The 19779-nt window shown below is 38.8% G+C and overlaps 1 protein-coding gene across 1 annotated transcript in view; it reads right to left on the reverse strand.

Annotated features, from left to right (window-relative positions):
- Positions 1–19779, reverse strand: part of ATP8A2 (ATPase phospholipid transporting 8A2) — a 277870-nt gene that overhangs the window by 127635 nt on the left and 130456 nt on the right. The window contains exons 25-26 of the mRNA XM_058824803.1: positions 19166–19349; positions 15039–15149 (exon numbers count right to left, since the gene is read on the reverse strand). Of these exons, the coding sequence (XP_058680786.1) occupies positions 15039–15149; positions 19166–19349 (295 nt within the window). The remainder of the gene's footprint in view (positions 1–15038; positions 15150–19165; positions 19350–19779) is intronic.

Below are 19779 nucleotides of genomic sequence, written 5' to 3' on the forward strand. Positions count from 1 at the left end.
CTATGTAAAGAAGGTGTCAGTACAACAGGGAAGTGACCATAAGTGACTTGTTGCTGCAAGAATTGTCATTCTAGGAAAAGTGGAAAGAGCGAGATGGCTGAATCTTTTCACTTTCTTTTCAGCAACACTAAGTTCGAACATTTTATACCACAGAGGCAATTTATTTAGCTGCATCAGATTAATTTTCCTTAGGCTACAGATATAATTTACAAGATTTTATTAATATAATAATTCTTGTTTCAGATTTTGGGAAATAACTACCACAAATTGAAATACTGAAAATATTAATAGCAATATGCTTGTTCCACACTATTCCTTTTAAATTTTCATTAGCAACTAATTTCTTTTAAAGATGAGGAATACTGGGAATTACCAAGTCTGACACACTGCAACTATAGTCCCCTGTTGTACATACAATGGGGATTTCAAAATAGTTTGGGAGCAGGTTTAAGCAAGAGTAATGCAAACATAGAAATAGCTCCTCTTTAGAAATACAAGGACACAAAGAGATATGCGCATCCAAGGGATTCAGTTCAAAATGCTTTTCAGGAAATAGCTGAAACTTACTAATCATTGATAGAATATGCTAAGCTACTAATTCTCAGGTGGAACTGCGCTGGACTTCCAGCTGTTTGAAGCACCAAACAAAGACCTGTAAGTCTGTTTAAATTTTGGTACTACTACCACTACAACTTGCTTGGTTTTTTTCCCCCTGCTCCTCTTCCCCAATATAGTGAAACAGTTGTGACTGACAACTTTTATAAAGGTACCTTTCTGCTTTACAGCAGACATTAAACATTTGCATGGCTGGTAAAGCAAGACACCTTCAGGTGGTGCACACACAAACATGCATATTCAGTTCAGAAGGAAGCCTTTTATGATTTGGAAGGAAAAAAACGTATGACTGTGACAGAACAACGTGTATATTTCTATGACAATGCTTTAAACCTCCAACTCTCTGATGTAGTTGCCATCAGTCTCAGAGGATATAGCAGTGAGCACCTGAACAGTGCTGGTATTACCCCAAATTATTTTTCAGGACTTCCTAGAACAGTTTGGCAAAACTTTCAGGTACTTCAGGACACTGCTGCACGAGCCAGGCACTCAGTGGGGAAAGTGTACAACCCTCAAAATTTACACCAGCTCTGCAAGTGTTAACAAGCAATAGTAAGACTTATTAAATTTTATTTTTGCAGTGTTTATCTCACAAGATTGCTGTCAGTACCAAACTCCACAAGATAAGGTCGGGACAATTTAATATTTGCAATGGAAGCAGGAACTATTTAAATGAAATACGACAGCCATTTTGTAGGATATCATTGTTCATATACCGTTAAGCAGGCAGTCAACTGCCAAAGCTGCTTTTTGAAATGAGATACATACTCACTACAGGAGTATGTGACTGATGCCAGTGGGGGAAATGAAGCCTGGCAGGTGAAGTTCTGTTGGTCCCCATTTATTAGAATTAAATAGTAATTGCCTCTGTTCAAACAGAAGGGAGCAGACATTTGCTGCCCACCAAAGTGGCTTCCAGCTATACCTCCAAATGGAGAAATATGATAATTAAAGTTTTATCTATCTTCACTATTTTTTAACATGACAGCAGATGTAGGAGTACTGCTAGACTTTGTATTATAGAAATGTATGCAGCAGCAACTTTCCTTACAAGTGAGAAACTTAACCATGGGCTCACAACCCCAAGTGGAGTTTATTGTACCCACCACTTGTATCATTTATTGCTGCTTTGGAGCTGTAATAAAAATGTGCAGATTTGCATTTTCATGGAAAGCAATAACAAATTTACTAATGAATCTCAAGATACCAGTGTGGGTAAAGGGAGCACCTGAAACTTCTCATGACACGATTCCCCACTGACACATCAGTAAAACAAGTAGGAAGACAGAATCAGTCAACACAACCCAAACACCCACCCAAGAAACCAGAGTCAGTCACCAACACTCAGATTCTGATGAAGTCAGCTACATGGAGAGTGTCAGGCAATGACCAGGGAATTCTGCTGAGTTTCTCAAGAGGAGAGCTCTTGGGAGAGCGTAATTTACTGATCTGGCAATCTGCTCTATAGGGAAGAGAGTCACACCAAAAAATAAAAAATTGAAATCAAGCTTCTGGGCAGACAGACTTCCATGCTCATGGGTAGTTCTCAGTGAGCATGGTTATCCTAATAGTGAGCAGGCATAAGTCTCAGTCACTAGAAACAATGGATGTACCAGCAGTGTATTTGGGTGCCAAAATCAGCATGCTAAAAGTTGCATTATTCTGTGTGTTATCCTTTTTAAAATGTGAATAAGGTAAAGATTTCATTGCTAAAGACACAACAGTCGTTCTCCTTAGGAAGGGAGGAAAGTTAAATGGGAGAGCTTTGTGCCTATCCAAATGCCACCTCCCCTCCCCCCAACCAAACTGGGCTTTACAAACCCACAGAGACCCTTCACAGACCACCAACACACACTCCCCTTCCTTCACCAAGTCCAAGAAAGGAACGCTTGTCAGGCTTACTTGTAACTTTTTACATTCCCCAAAGTCAAATATGTAAGGATTTCCAATCCTAATCCATATTTTAAAATGTTCCACTTTCATTCTCATGCCTTCCCTACAATGCTTTCTCAGCAGTATCAGTCAGATTGAAGAGAACAGCAATGCTCATGTCTGGCATCCCTTGAAGCACTGTCCTGGTTTTAGGTAACATTGCTGCTTCTTCCCCTAGATTTACTGCTCCTACCCTCTTATTTTAACTCAGCATAAATCAGGGGCTGCTTAAAAAGTAGTAGTAACTGCTTCCAGAAAAATAAAGTCTCCCAGAACTTTCTCTGTTATCATTTTATCACTCCTCCATTGCAGAAACAGCCTGTGCTTCAGCACAAACCAGGTACTCCTTGTTGCCCAGATGGCCTAACACACATTCTTCAAGATTTCCACATACATACAACCCCACAAATCACACACCATAAAATCTAGTAATCGTGCATACATTTTGCTAAAATGACAGTTTCTGATGCATTCTCAGTTTTGAGAGATTACAGCTCCTTTATGCACATCAACAGCATGCAACTGACATAGGGAAAGGTTTTTGTGTTCAGATATGTCTTTGGGATCAACTGCCACTTTTCAACTTCCTTCCCTCCTCTTCCCCAGGTCTGTGTTTGGATTGTCTTTGAGTAAAAGATACCCTGACAGCCCAAAATGGAAAATTGGTACATTTTAAGTTCCCAAGCAGTTGTGCCATGGCAATTACTAGGGATATAACAAAAACCAATTCATGCCCTTCATTTGCACTACCTCTCCAAATTTTTTGTGTTTTCTGCAGATACACATAAGCAAAGGCTCTCACCTTACTAAAATAACATATAAAGTCTGACAAAAGTCTATACCTCTGTCAGAAAAGCTGGTTATTTCTCTTGTCCAAGGGCTCCTGTGTACATCAGGAAGCTCATCAGGCTGAATTCTAACCTTAAAGAGCCCATCCTGCAGCTGTGCAAACACCAATGCCTTGGCAAGGAAGAGAGGAAAGAACACAACCCAGGGGAGACAAGAAGACCAGACTGCCCTTTTTAATGGAAGTGGATGTTCATGTTGGATTAAATCACAGCCCAGTTGTGGATTCAAGTGACAGCCCAGTGACAGGTACAGCAACATCCATGACACAGCAGGAGGGACTGGGACTTCCTAAGGGAAGTGGCACCTTAGAGGTGAGCACTGTGCAAAGCTTCCAGTAGAGAAAGCTGCTGGACCCACTGCAAGAACACAGCGTGGTGCCACCAATACAGACTGCAGCAAACAAACAATGACTAACAATGCCACTATAGAATCCACAGCTTGAAATTGCCTAGCTATCATGCGTTTACATATTCAACAACAGTAAACAAAAGAAAAACAGGAAAAAGTGAAGCAACTCAACAGTCTATCCCTATACTATCCATGAATCAGGACATATTAATGGGCATAAACACATTTCCAAGTATGTCATTTTTAAAGCTAATGAATACAAGCTGACACAAAGCTGAGTGTCACATCACTTTGCTGCTCCAGACACCTGTCATTCCTTGGCAACAAAGGGGAGAAAAGGTCAAGACACTGTCAGCAAAATGAAAAGGGAGACTCACTTTTCTACCAAAATTGAACTTGACAGGGACCATCATCACAAATAATGCTGAGAGGTTCAGGTGTTACTGACCACTGAAGGTTGAAGCTTATGCTGCTATTGAGCTGTCTATGTATTTTAGTCAATTACCACTAAAAAATCAATCTGCATTGTCAATTACTAGCAAAGAGAGCCTTATTTGGGGTTGGATGAGAAAACACAGTATTGGATTTCTTCTTCTAACATACAGTATTTATGCAGTTCATAATGTATACTTTTTTTGAAACTCTGCAGAAGCTAGATACAGCTAAGGATAATATATTCCATCTCCTCCCTTTCCAAATGCATTCATGCAAAAGCAATTAAGGAAAGAAATCCAGCAAGAAGAAAGAAAGCAAAATAATCTTGTCACGTTTAAAAGCTGGCAGACCAAGTTTTGACCTTCTTTACTCTTCTGACAGCAGAAAGCCACCAGTGGTTCTTCATAGCTTTGTCTTGATGCAACAGAAATAAATTGTAACATACACCCAAACATGCATCAAGAAGGCTTAGCTCTTCTTTTGCCACAGAATGGGCCCCTCTGCCTTTTGGGGTATAGTTTTGGGGTTTTAGCTTAAGCCCAAGATTACTGACATTTATATTCCACATTTATGTATACCCACAAACATGCATTAAGAAAACGGTTGTCTCAGTCTTTAAGTATTAATCTCCTCTCCCTTGTCTAACACAGATCTCATTACAGTGGGCTGCAAATCCTGGCTCAAAAAACCAAAAAACCCCACTGAATAAAGGATGCCTTTATTTCACAGCAGTTACACTGAAATTGCAATAGATCATGAAAGGAATCAGGTTCAAAATAGTGAGGAAGAGGAGAAGTGACAAGACAACATTATGAATTATCAATGGAATATCAGGGGCAGGAGCTACAACTAATTTTTGACACCTCAGTAAAGAAAACTGGATAATTCAAAAGTAATACTATCAGTAAATGGTGTGATTTGCTATTTCGAGTGTATTTTAACATGTTCTAAATGATTTTGTTGAAAAGAGATAGAGGAGATGTAAGGAGTTACAAAAAACAATTACTTCCTAGAGCACAGAAATAACCAGAAGCACTCACAGCTATCTGCAAGGACCCAACATCTCAGTACAGAGGGGAAAGATAACGTGTTTTAGACAGGTTACTCAAAGCTTTCACTCCTGCTGTGGGCTGTCACACAGGCCAATGCCTCCCAATGCCTATTCAGTTAAGTGACACAGGATCCCCACACTGGAAGGGAGACTCCCAAGAGCACTGAGTGACAACACCTTGTTTTAATGCCCCTAGCCACAGAGCTCTCTCTTCTGACATGGCATATACCCCTTGGGTCAAATAAAGTCAAACCACTGAACTGGTTTTACTGGAGAAGAGGCTGTAAAAGCACATTTGAAAGCACCACCTGTGCTGCTCCAGATTTACTCTGCATACTGATCATGGGAGACATAGTATAGTTTTTACCTCTGACCCTGCTACAGTAAAAAAAATTCATTCAAGACTGTGAACTTGGGCAAACAAACACTCCAAAGCTATACTCTAGATTTTTTTCTTTGACAAACTGAGATACATTTTATTTTAAATCCTTCATATGTGTTTAAACTAGGTTACAGATGCCTTTTATGCATCCCAAGATAAAACAATCTCTAGTGGTTAATTAGTGATACTGGATAGAGGTATTTTTATCATTAGTGCTCATCCAAGTAAAATGGCAAAATTATTTGCTAGCAGCATTTAAAAATGGAATCTGTATTCAGTTAAATTTGCTCTCTGCCCTAACTTCTTTGGGTCATGAGCATATAAACCCAAGAAACCTCAAAATAATCAGAACCAGCTCAGTTCATGATACATATACTGGAAAGAAATTCTATACTCCAATAATTTGGTGACCCTACACTCCTGAGTGAGCATTCAGAAAGATTTTGGAGCTGTCTATGAAGTGGTATTAAGACACCAGGAGTTATTAATTGATTGATTGCATGCATCTGTACTACAAGGACTCCCTAGAAAATCTGATCTTTAGAAACCTACTCCAGCAGCGCCTCCAAAGATGCCAGAAAAATGCCCTTATTAACAATTAGAAAGGAAAAGTTGCCAATAAGACTGCTGTTGGTGCTCAGGTAAAATTAGCTTTTTTGCTTAACTTGCCAAGAACAAAGAGGCAAAGTATGAGCAAAATGCTTCAAGATGATAAAACTGAACACAAAACAGAACATTTCAGTGTTTTGACCAAGTCTCTTACACTCAAAAAATCCCAAGCTGTAGCTGGACCTTACTGCTGGCAAGCAGCTGGCAGCCAGACAGACTTGAGTCCAGGCAAGGGAAATGCAGCCCACACAGACAAGCACTTCTTGGGCTCACACAACAACATTCTAGCACATGGCTTGAAACAAATAAACTCATTTTATTTCTAAACAACCTTCCAGAAAGTAGAAAATGTAAAAACAATTCAGTCACTTCAGTGAGACTGCTCACAGGCTAGCCACCATGCATTTCCAAAAGTGGGCTCCAAGCTGAATCCCACACTGTGAAATTGCACAAAAGCATGACTTGTGAACCAGTATTGTACTTTGTTTGCAGCATTTCCAAACCCTCTGTCACTCTGAAAACTGTTTTACAGAGAGCTATGCAAAAAGAACTGCAGCAACTTCCTTTTCACACCTAGGCTAAGCAGTGTTTTTAAATACCAGGATAACATCTGAGTTTAACTGCAGCAAATACAGCTAATTAAGTAGAAGTAATTCTGCTTTTCTCTCACCTGGCAGACTGAAACCTTCCAAGTATTTAAGTAACAGAACACACACACACTTACATGGCCATTTTAATGCCAGTGCCTCAAAGCTAAACAGGAGAATTAGACTCACTGTTCAAAACTGTCAGCAGTCACTGGCACCAGAGCAAGTCCTCCTCAGCCTCCTTCCTAAGCACTGTGTATTACCATTCTCAAAACCACTAATCTCTCTGGTGACCAGCGACAGGACCCCAGGGAATGGCATGGAACTGTCCCAGGGGATGTGTAGGTAGGACATCAGGAAAAGGTTCTTCACCCAGAGGGTGGCTGGGCACTGGCACAGGCTCCCTAGGGAAGTGAGCACAGGACCAGCCTGACAGAGCTCAAAAAGTGTTTGGACAATGCTCCCAGGCACATGGTGTGACTCTCTTGGGGATATTCTACGCAGGGCCAGGAGATGGACTTTGATGGTCCCTGAGGGTTCCTTCCAACTCAGCTTATTCTATGAAAGGCAAGTAAATTGCTATAGAAATTTATTTTGAAGATTGCTATTTAGAGCAATGAGGTACAGGTAGAAATGGAGAAATCTCACATCTTCAGCATGACAGACCCATGACTTATCTATCAAAAAGAAAAACAGACAAAAAACCCTGCTCCACATGTACAATATGCATAGGACCTTACTTGCTCTCAGTTCTTCCCTATTCCCGTGCAGATGACAAATGTCTCTACTAAAGGAAGTATATTTATAGGGGTATAGGCCAGAAAGAAAACCAGCACAGGCCCAAAGGATATACTTGTGAATAGAAGTATTACCATATATGCATTGATGTGTCTGTCGTGTTGGGTTTTTAAAAAATACCCTCAAAATCATGCCTTCAGTGCAGAACAGCATTGCTAAACTCGGCATTCAAGTGCTAAGCACAAGTAATTCCATTATAAGGTTTATCTACACTTTCAGCACCAACACAACTTTGAAATTTAGCCTTCTCTGTATGAACAAGTAATGTCATGTGCACTGAATTAGCCTAGATGAAATTTTTTTTTATTAGAAAAATATTTTTATTAAAACAACGGGTTATCCAATACTGAGTCAGAGCAGTCAATGTTTTTCAATTCCATGCTCAAGGCCATAAGAGGAGTTACATTTTATGTGAGAACTTTGAGCTTTTGGAAAGAAAGTTGGGCTGAAAAGATCAACAATGAACTCTTGAATTTCAAAGCTGGTTTTGTGATGAAAAAAACCTAGGCTTGGATTTTCCTAACTTTCATTATATAGGTTTATCTTCTCTAGTAAAAGCTTCTTCATATTAGGCTATCTCTCTTCTAAACTTGAACTTGTATTTTTATTGGTGACATAGTTAAAGTGAAAAAATATTTACTGATTAAAGGATTCTAGCTTCGAAGAACACACTGTTCAGGAGATGACTAAATGTTTCTCATTGAATGGCCTCAAACTTTGAGAACAACATTATCATTGCTTTGGTATAAGCCCACCAAATTATGAATTTAAGATTTTTCACACCAAATTAAGCATACATTTTTACCAAGGCGGGGGGGAAGAATCACTGTGCTGTTCATATTCCTCTTACATAAATGTACACAAAAAAATTGATCCAGGCACTCAACATACTCTGTGTCCAATAAAATATCAGAGTAGATATCTCCTATTGCAGTGTGTACTGAATCTGATGGGTGTTTCATCTAGAGATTTTGAGACCATGCAAAGGAACCTGATTTATCACTGATAATATCTGGAATGTTAAAAAATTACAGGTTCTGTTGGCTGCAGGGTGTAATCAAGGCAGTGCCCATAAATTCAGAGCAATGCTGATAGTGTTCATCATGCTTGGGGAAAAAAAATCAAACTCAGCTGTTACATAGCTGGGCCAATTTGGTTTTGTGGCAAGATGGACTGTTCTCTCATGATTCACAGTGCAGTGCATAGCACTCCAAAAAGAAAGGAAAATTAGCACGGGTTTATCTTCATGACTGACTCCTTGGAAACATTTGGGATTAACATGCTCCAGTAAATAAACCAGGTACTACAAAGAATTCAGATATATTTTTAGGAACAAAAAGCAAAGTACTATCTGGACAATTTTGGATTAGGTTGGAAACCCATATTTTACAATATTCCAAGAACTTTGGCGGGCTCCTTGTAGAATCTGTTTCCTGTAACTATTGCTACTAAAAAATGCTTTCTTGAATTGGAGCCTGCAATCAGCTTTTTTGGTGGGCAGAGGATAGTATTCTGTGTTGCCCTAGGTCTTTTCCATGTTAAATCTGTGTACAAGGCTGATGGACAGTGCAAGAGAAAAATAAGCACATATGTAAGACCTGTTTTTCCACAAATTATAGAAATAAAATGCTGAGTTTCGTTCCTCACACTGTGTTTATTCCTGTGTTTTTTATGTCTTCCATATTCTGTACTATATCCTCCATAAATATTCTGCACTTAAACTGATCAACATAACCCGAGCTGAGAGGTAAAGTTTCTCTTTCTGGATAGGATTTGGTTACCTTAAAACAGACCTCTCAGTACTGCTGCTTTAGACAGGTTTGTCACAGGTCCTGTGGCATACATGCCAGTCCCATACTGCTCTCCATGAGCTCAGAGCATCCACAAAGGTTATCTACATGGACACTACAGACATTTCTCTCAGGCACCTAATTTAAACCTGATACCAGTCTTAAGGCACTGAATCCAACCTTTTTGTCTACCTGAAAGCACCCATCTACAAAGAGTAAGTTACATATTCAGGATATGTATGCATTTGTGAGAATCCAAATCTAGATTCCCAAATGATACAAAATCAAAGTCACACACACACATTCCTCCTTTGCTTCACCATGATAAGAGCATTGTGCTAAGCTTACCACACCAACTGAGTATAACCACAGAAGTAATGATTATTAAATGCCTACTGGCATTTGAAGTATTTGAACAGGCAACTGAATAATTTGATTAAGAAGACAAGAGAGCTAGCTACCTTCATTCTTGTTATCCTTGTTAGAAAGTTTTGCAACCATATATTCTTATCCTTAATTTAACACTGCAGGAAAAGACTGCTCTTATTTTTTTAGAAAGTTGCTTTATATGACAACAGTTACAGCACTTCAGTCCTCAACTCACTGCAAAAATGCCCATGCTTAAGGTTTTCTATTGCCTGGCTGTAACTTAAGAATGGCAAAGTCAATTGGAAACAGAAAGCACAGAGATGTAGGTAAAAGTCAGATCATATAAATCAGGGATAAGCACACAGAAGCATTGTAGCTGTATATTTTTAGTACCATAACAGATACACTCATTTCTGCCTACCATTTGGAGAAAAGAGTTGAAATTCCCATCCCTGCTTTCCATATTTTTTAAAATACCTGTTGTGTTTGATGGAAAAGCAAGAAAACAGGAAAAACAAATGCAAGGTCTCATTAAGCAACACTTGATATGTGCTTTGGCAGCCTGAGCTATCAGCTCGTCTGAAGTGGGGACCACTAAGAGTGCACTTAACAGCTCTCATTGCCAGACCTTGCTGACTCACAAAATCACCTGTTTAAAAGCACGTTTATCTAGGTATTGTGTTTGCTCAGAGCTTTTGAAACTTAGAAATTCAGCTCTAGAATAAAAATTATGATCTTAGTGGTTTGTTGTTCAATATGTTTATCTTGTTTGTTTAACACCGCTCAGATATTAGACTACAGCAGCTACAAAGAAACAGCTTTCTAATGTAGGCTTACAATTTATTTCTGGATTCTTAAAGTAGAAATTAAAATTATGCAGCAACCAAGGTACGTACATTATGCTCTCCCCTTCCCACTTGCCATTCATTTCTCTGTCATGGCCCTACACTGCCAGACTTGACACGGGAGCCATCTACTCCCACCCCTGACTCATTCTGCAATATAATACAAAAGTGCTTCATACTAAGTATGTTTCAAAAAACCCACATGTTCCAGTGAAGAACTGAGCACATTTTTCCTGCACACTGAGTTGGCCTGAAAGCTATCTTCCATGCTACTGTTTCCACAGAACCGTTCCCAAAGGCCTTGAACTCTTACCTGATATTTCTGATACCACCTTTGCTCTTGCTGCGTTTCTACTTCTCCAAGCATGACATGAAAGCAACATTCCTGTATTCTTTTACATTTGAAATCAGCTATATTTCAAAGCTCTGATGTCAACAGGACAACTTTATATCATCTCCAGTTAAATATATCTGCTCAACAGATGTGAAACACATCTTCTGTTTCACTACTCAGTTTGAAGCCAGCTACATAAGCAATTGAACTAAATGGTATTTTTTGAGTATGCCCAGCTACTTGTTTGTCAAACCTTTAACAGCTGAAACCCTGACACCAGTCTTCTGCCTCAGGATGATGCTGAATGGTTGGCTTTCCTTAGAAACAGATTTAGTGCACAGTGTTAGTACATGCAGATATGGGAAATACAGGAATGGACACCAAAGAGAGGGCTTTATATTTGCATTTCATCCCTACGGCCATCTTGGTAGTTTTCCAAGCAGATTCCCCTGCTCCTCTTAGGACACACCCAGCATGGATAGTCAAGGATGGGGAAGAAGCGGCAATTAATCTACCAACCAGCTCCATGGATTGAAAGGTTAGATTCTGCACCCCATTTGATAGGTGAGTCCATAAGTAAGAGAACCTCAACTTCATACCCTGAAACAGCTTGGCAACAGTGATATACAAGGGTTCAGGAATTGGGCTAAGAATCACACCCAAAGGACTTGAATTTCCAGGATCTGCTTTCTTTGTGCTTTTTAGTTATACTTCACTTAGTTTTGTATTTTCAAAAATTAAGGGGAGAAATCAAGAGAATGGCAGGGGGACCATGATGAAGAAATGATAGAGACCAGGCTAGACAAAGAAGAGGAACATAGAGTTTCCAGTTGTTAAGCCACGACAAAATCTTTTCAGTTTTCACTAAACTTTTGATGACTTAAAATTCACCTCTTGAAAAATACTAGGAGGGCACTTTCAAGAGAGAGGGAAAATACATTCTCAAGCTCCATTGCCCCTGCAATCACTAAACCACAAGGCCTCCTGTCTGCTGTACCACCTCTCTAGCTGCATGGAACTATCTCAATATGGGCACACATTTTATTCATCAAAGCAGCTGAAAAGAGTTCCTGGGCCCCTGTCTCTCCACAAAGAATCAGCCATTGCAGAAAGGTAAGCACCAGCCTTAAGCCCACAGCACCTCTTAGGAATAAAACCCATGATGACAATTACTTAAGTATACTTTTCACAAAACCCCAAATTGCATATTTCAACCTAGAACCTGAAAAAAGCTGGTAAATTTAATGTTTCAGGGATGCAACACTTTGGATCCGCCAGGTTTAAGTGTACATAACTGGTGTCAAGATGAACTTCTAATGTATGAGGAGTTTTAGCATGACAACATTAGGATGCTAGAAAAACAGATGGCAATATGCTTTTCTCAAGCATTTACCATTGTTCAATTAAATTAAATCTTAATGCCTTAACTTGTATGCCTCTGCAAGATCTTTCCAGATGTTCTGCGTGCCAAGCTGGACCACCACCTTTTTCTTCCCCATGGTATTTGCAAAGTATCAGGGAATAAAAGTTATGATAGCCCCAGTGCCTCTCTGCTGCAAAAGCCATTTATATAAGGCTTACTACATCTATTCCTCAGGTGTTAAAACTCCACTGAAATAAAACAGATACAGTAACAAAGGCAGAACTGGCAGTCATATTCATGATGTGCTTTTTCATTCAATTGTATAAATATTTACTTAGTACAATCCTTCTGAAGATACTTACAAAGTAGCTCAAGTTCAAATCCCTGTTTCATTACAATAGGATATTCCCCATACACCACATATTCAAGCAGAAAGTATGGGTAAATATTAAACTTGTCCAGAGCACCAGGAAACAATGAGGAACACACCACAGACATAAGCAACAGTGCAGGCATTTAACTACCAGCCTCTCAGGTTGAAGGATTTATTCCCTCATGGAGCATCTCTTTCATGAGCATCATTTCATACCACAAACTGATCAACACTGCCAAGCCTCACAGCACATACACAAAACAACCTCTCTTTCTTTGTGTAAAGCTAAGGAGGGAATTAAAGATCTCTTCTCTCTACCCTGTATCCCTAGGATACCAGAACTCTTGGTGTCTCTTGGGTTTCCATACAATTTGGCTATTTTAAACAGTTTTGGAGGGGAGATTCCTTAAGGCTTCTAGTAAAGGAAGATCAACAGGGAAAACCAAATTGAGCTCTTCCCATTGCTGCAGGAGAACAGGATTATTTCTGTCACTTCATCTCCTTTAAAGCCTTAAACTTGTTCCCAACTTCTATGCAACACAAGCAAAGAGAGGTAACTGAAGTGCAGAGCTGCATCTTGTAAGACATTTTTCAGTGCTCAGGTGTTATTGGAACGGATTGCTTCTCAGTCATGGACATGAGGAGACACAAAAGCTCATTTGTCTCAGGACAGCATGAAAAAAGAACTGAACACTGCCTAAGACAGTGAAGAGAACTCCTGACCTCATTCTCAGAGCAGACTTGGATTTTATGTATCATGTAGAGATATCTGGTGAATAAAATTCTACCCTAGGGTAAAATAACTGAGCTACCTCAGGATGGGGGTCCCAGAGAACTTCACTATTACTCAACTCCTTGCACAGCCGCTTATATGGGAAAGTATAGCTTTTATACAACATTTGATGCAGAACTTAATTTGTCAGACTACGGCAAGAAAAACAAAGACACGTGGTGCTGTAATAAGCTAGAAGCAGGACTTCCAAAACTAATTTTCAAATAGAGAAAAGAATCCTAGAAGAAGAGCATGAAGCTATTAAGCATTTTCTGAAAAGTTCAGGCAAAACCCCAGTAACAGACAGCCATGCTCAGTAAGGAATACACCAGAAGAGTTCTTTTTAAAGCTATTTATATTTTCTTTGCACAAATATTGTTATTATCTCCAACAGCATGTAAAAACCTTTACTAAAAACATGATGTGTAGGATAACTCTCTTGCAGTAGACTAATGAGTGTTGAAATTTGAACAGATAACAGTTAATTCAGAAATAGAACAGGAAAAGTGGACAACTTAGTGGACAATATCTGTTCTATAACATCATACACAGACAATGATCAAACCCTGCTGGAGTCAGGAATACTGACCACACTGATCATTATATTACTTACTGAATAGCAAAATATTACTCACCCACTATCTCCTCTAATTGATATAACTACCTGCCTAATTATAAATGTTGCAATTTTCTGTTAACCTCATTCATTGCTGCTCAGCTGTACAAAGAAATAGAAAATCTAATCTATATGCACATGTATCAATAAAACTGATGAACACTGTGGAAATTGCTGTACCAAGTCATCACTTGATACTCAGCTGATCAAAACACTGACTTCAAGTTCCTTGAGTATTTCTAGCTAGGCAAAAGCATATTATAAAATTCCCTTCCTGATACATCTTAAATTCAAGACTATATTCTGCAGTGTGAGAACTACACTCCTATCTTAAGCATGCTGAATTGGAATGGTAGTAACAGTATTCAGCCCTCTTTAAAAACCAGTTTCAGTATTTGACATCTTCCAGCAAATTATTTTCAAAACACATTAATGTTTTAATTATTAAATCAAATAACCTGATTCATTTTGTAAATGAACATCATTTGCAAAATTATGTCATCGCTTTCCTAAAAACAAAGCAAACTAATTTCAGTTCCAGCTAATCTATGGTCTTTGTAACTTGAAAGCTACAGCTATAGTTATGAATAGCTATTTGTTTATCTATTAAATGCACTTTTGATTTACATTTAGCTCCCAAATTCCAGTTTTTATAAATATAAGCACTAATTGAAATTTTCCATGAATACAAAGATGCTTTCAATAAGAGTGTTTGCAGAGAAGGAATGAACTTTGTCTCTGACATCTCATATCCAAAGCTTTACAGTACTGAAAACCTTTGGTCTTCCTTTACAAACATTAAAAGATTCAAGTGAACTGATTTGAGGAGAAAAACTGAATTTTAAATTGTTAAACATGGAAACAAAATTGCAGTCCTTCTTGTTCAATCCATTTGGGTGAGCTTTTCTAGTTACAAGAGATGATTTAAGGAATGAGCACTGGTAAGACCCATCCATTTAGTTTCTCTTACCTCGATAATATACAAAACCACATTTTTGTAGAAGCAGTACAGTATGCATTTGGTAACTCGATTGTAACTCCAAGCGCCGTGGACCAACAATAGCTTCTCCAAATAGGAAAACTGAAAGACAGAAAAGAAGTATTTACATATATGAAGAATTGCTAAAAAAAAAGGTTGAAAGCAAACACATGTCTTCAAGGAAAAAAAAAATCCTCAAATCAGCCCTGGAAGCAGTTGAAGTGCTATATTTAAACAACTAAACTGAAGATATATGCAAAAACCAATTCTTAAAATACTGAAAGCTAAAATCTTTTCTGTAGCAAAACTTCTGAAGGTTCTAAAAAGTGGTTTTAAATGGCAAAAAGTCTTCAATTGTTATTACCATTCTGATGGTAAAATCAATGTTTGAGGGCTTACGAGGTTCAGAATCTCCTTTCCCTCTGTAAAATGAACAGCCTAATATACAAAACTGTCTTGAGCTCATACAAAATACACAAGAGGGGAACGAAAGTGGAAAAATAGATGCATTTATAGAGAATAGATAATTACATTAACATTTTCTGCCCCCAAAATGCATGTGATTGTGTGATATATAAAATATTGTATAAAGCAAGGTGCATTTGCCAAAAAGGGTAAGTAAACTAATCTTATATAATTGCATACATTTTAATGCTAGTTTGAACCCCAGATGGAGCTCAAATTCTGAACTTTTGAAAATGGACTTTTATGGAGTCAGTGTTGTAATCCAGACTGGGAAATGCATAATTTTCTTGTCTTGGCTTTGTTAGCGAACCTTTTTATGACCTGCAGCTTTCCTCTTTTGCCCACCGCTCAAAGGGATGACTGTGTTTACTGTTTACATCTATGTACCTGAAGGGATCTTGGACACTAAGGTAATTATTTGCTTTGCTTCCTTTTCCACAAAGTGACTTGACAGGAAAACCCTGACTTCTAAATTTAGATTCCAGATAATTTATTTTAACCAAAATTTATCTGAAATTGAAAGCTACCGTAATGAGTTAGGGCTGTTGTGAGGCAGCTCTGCTCCCGCGCTTTCCAGTAATGAAATCACTGAACCACAAATCCTGTAAGGACAGCCTCACTCCCATGCATCAGCAACTCAGATTTGTTAGGATATGCCAGGAGAGAAGGAGAGAAAACAAAAGTGAACCAGGCTTCACTGTTCTCGGCTTAACTTGAGCTAGAGCTGTAACTGGGACACTCCCAAGGGAGTAGCTGACCTGTTAGACCCCTAAATGCCTCCAGTTAATTTGCAGGAGAGCTACAACTTTCCTCATCAAAATCACTAACAAAACACCACCAAGGTGATGGGAAACCTGCCACAATATCCTTACAAGCCATCCCAAAGCTCCTGTGGAGAACAGTCAGAAACAGCCTGTGAAACTCTCCCTGCTGAATCTAGCAAGTGACCATCTTGGATGTGGTCTTCTTGAAAGTTCAAGGCAACAAAAAATCCTACCATTAATTGCTCTTGTCTCTGCTCTCATGAAAATGAGTGCACTACAGAGCACAGCAAGGAAGATACTCAGAGCCTAAAGAATGCTGATATTGTGCAAATGCACAGCTACTGGCATAGAGCAGTACAGACAGGGGCTCTACCAAGACATTGTCCTTGTTTGGCTGCTCCTGTATTTACAGCATTTTAAATCAGCAGGAAACATTATGACCATCTGGCCAGCCTACCTGTGAAACACTGTGTTTTTTCAGTCATCTCTGTATCAACCCTAGCATAACTTCATTTATACAGAGATTATCTTCTAGAATCTGTCTTGACTAAAGGATGAAGGATGTTGGGGGTTTTAAGACCATGAAAGGCATCCACAAAACAAGCTAATTTTTCCAAAGAAGAAAACTAAAACAAGAACATTTGTTGAAGAAAGAAGCTTAATTAAGAAAAGGAAACAGTCCCTAGACACCAGATGTTCTCTGGATTAAGATGATAAAGCTATTTACTGAGGAAAAAAGTTATTAAAGTCTACTACTGTCTCTCTAACTAGCTAGGTCATTTGATTTGGGAATTCTCTGAACAGAGGTCACTGGTGCAATATCATTTCAAGGGAAAAGGATGATTCAAACAGATGCTCCTTGCACCTGTGGAAGCTATTTCAAGTGGAGTCAGACACAAGTTGGCTTTTTATTTTTGTTTGGTTTATGCTTTGATTCTCCCTGGAATCCCAAATGAGCCTATATAGAGACTCTCTCTTCTCTAAGTGCCTGCTTCTGGCAGCAGTGCATTTGAAATAGCATTTGAACATGAGATGCTACATTACAGTGGTCGTCTTAAATTACTCAATAAGAACATACTCTGCCTTCAAGGCATGCACACACAGTAATGTTTTAGTGGGAGTTATATGTCTTTGCTGAAAGAAATACACTCCATGGAGATAATGTTTTTCTTTTGAACACTAATTTACTTTTTTTTTTTAAGCACATACTACGACACAGTATTAGTCTCCTCTACTACAGGGATTTTTTAATATGTTTTCTGATTTAATCAGTACAAATTCTACTACACAACCACAAAAAAACAGTTCCACAGCGTTTCACTAATTTTTGAATGCTGCAATTCTGTGCTGGTGTCACCAGCTTTTATTTCATATTAAATGAAAAAGATTCATCATTATTGTCAGTAACTTGCTGACTGGAATTTAAACGAAGAGCAGCTTCCATGTTCTAACACTAAACTGAAATACAGGGGTTTTTTAGTGCAAAGGCAACACATGAACGTGGAATTACTTCTCCAGATTTAGCACTACTGCGACAAAAAAGAAATAACATATGTAGGGCCTTCTACGGACAAAATTCTTGCTGCTTATGCTTAGTTACCAAAGCAGAAGTAATAATTGATCTGAGGAAGTCCAAGTAAAGAGTATTCCATTAAGTTGCACAGCAGAAGCTACATATAATCCATTGAAATTAAAAAGGTAAAACTCGTTACGAGATACCAGAGACAATGGCTACAGCAGTTCCTATACTGTTATATATTTGGAATATGCTACTGCTCATGACAGAAAAACTTGGTTAAACTGCCTAAAATTCTCAAGATAGATTTTGTGAAAGGTCTCAGTTATTCAAACCTGAAACTTCAGCTTCTTCAGTGTTCTTCATCAGAGGTCACAACAGAGCAGCAATACAAGACTGACACTTTGCTTCTCAGTAGGGTTACCACAATAAACAGTTATCTGTGCATACAGCAGCATTATCCCTGCCTTTTCAAGACCTCACCTCCTACTGGGAGCTAGCAAAAGATGGTAATATTTCACGTCACTTGGTAGAACAAATCTGAACATACCCTGCCAGAAGGGAACATTAGGTGAAACTCTGCTCACTGAGGACACAAGGGACTGTCTCCTCTTCCTGTCAGTTCGATCTGGTTTTTCCCTGCATAGTCTAAAACACATAGAGCATCTCGGGTGTAAACAGTATTCACAGGATATTCAGTAACTGAAGCATCTTCCTCCTTTCTTATTTTCCTTTCAAAATCCTGATTCTAAATTGTGGTTTCTTCATCAGAACAAACAAAAATGGCTTTTAACTCCTCTTTTTAGCTGCAGTAATCAGTTCTGAATTTGATGAACTAGTTTAGGAGCACTCACCCCAAATAATGTTCAAAATAACACGTGTAAAATGAAAATGCTGACCAGCTCTCTAGAACTGTGATCAGTTCTTTGATGCAACACAGGGGGCAAGGGGAAATAAAGATAGAGGAGACATCTCAAATTAAGAACTGCCAAACAGCCAGATTCTCACACATCTGATTATAGGGCCTACCCATAGTAAGAGAAGAGTTTAGACCAAGACAGGTCAGTTACTTAAAAGCATATTAACACAAGCATCACAGAAATTGTTTCCCCCTAATTACTGAAGAACCAAGATATTGCACAGTTGTCAGGAGGAAACTAAAACTTTGAAGAGAGGTGGGGCTTTGCCCTGAAGAATACAAAATCATAACAGATACCCAAAATATATCCAAAATATACAGACAGCTAGACAGCTGCCTGGAAAAAGAAACAATCAGAGATGCTTCTAGCTTAGAAGAAGCTGATCGAGCACTACATGGCTGCACAGTGCATTTCCCAAAGATGATATGGCAGTTGTTCATTCTTGCATCTGACCTGTGCAATGGCATAATCCGAGCAATTGGTTGCCTGCATGCCCTCATTGCCACTGATCCCCACTCCAACGTGAGCTGTCTGGATCATTCCTACGTCATTGGCACCATCCCCAATGGCAAGTGTTATGGCATTGACGTGTTTCTTGACCATGTCTACTATTTCGGACTTCTGTAGAGGAGATACTCTGAAAAGGAGAGAAAAAGGTGTCAGTTTCTCACATGCTGAGCTATGTGCCTTTCCCAAAAGGACAGCTGTAACCTACATTTAGAAGTAATCAAAGGCAGTTGCTGGAAAGTTCCTTTATTCGACAACTAAGCTTCAGAACCCATGCCAAACTATTTCAGAAGAAAAAAGTAGCTTTAAAAATAGTTTCACATTTACCTAATCGCTGACAGTTGATGCAAAAGAGACCAAATCTATATGAAAGCTATCAAAGCTTTGCCTTCCTTACCCAGTCCCTCCTAACTGGCATAACACTGGTGATGTTATATTGGGAATATCAATGCGAGTTTCCGCTCCAACTATGACAGTTTACAGATTAACAGTGCAGGCTTCCCTGCCTCCTGCCATCACCATCCAGAAGGAGAAAGACCACAAATATATTCAGAGACACT

The sequence above is a fragment of the Ammospiza caudacuta genome, chromosome 2, assembly GCF_027887145.1.
Source record: "Ammospiza caudacuta isolate bAmmCau1 chromosome 2, bAmmCau1.pri, whole genome shotgun sequence".
Taxonomy (NCBI): domain Eukaryota; kingdom Metazoa; phylum Chordata; class Aves; order Passeriformes; family Passerellidae; genus Ammospiza; species Ammospiza caudacuta.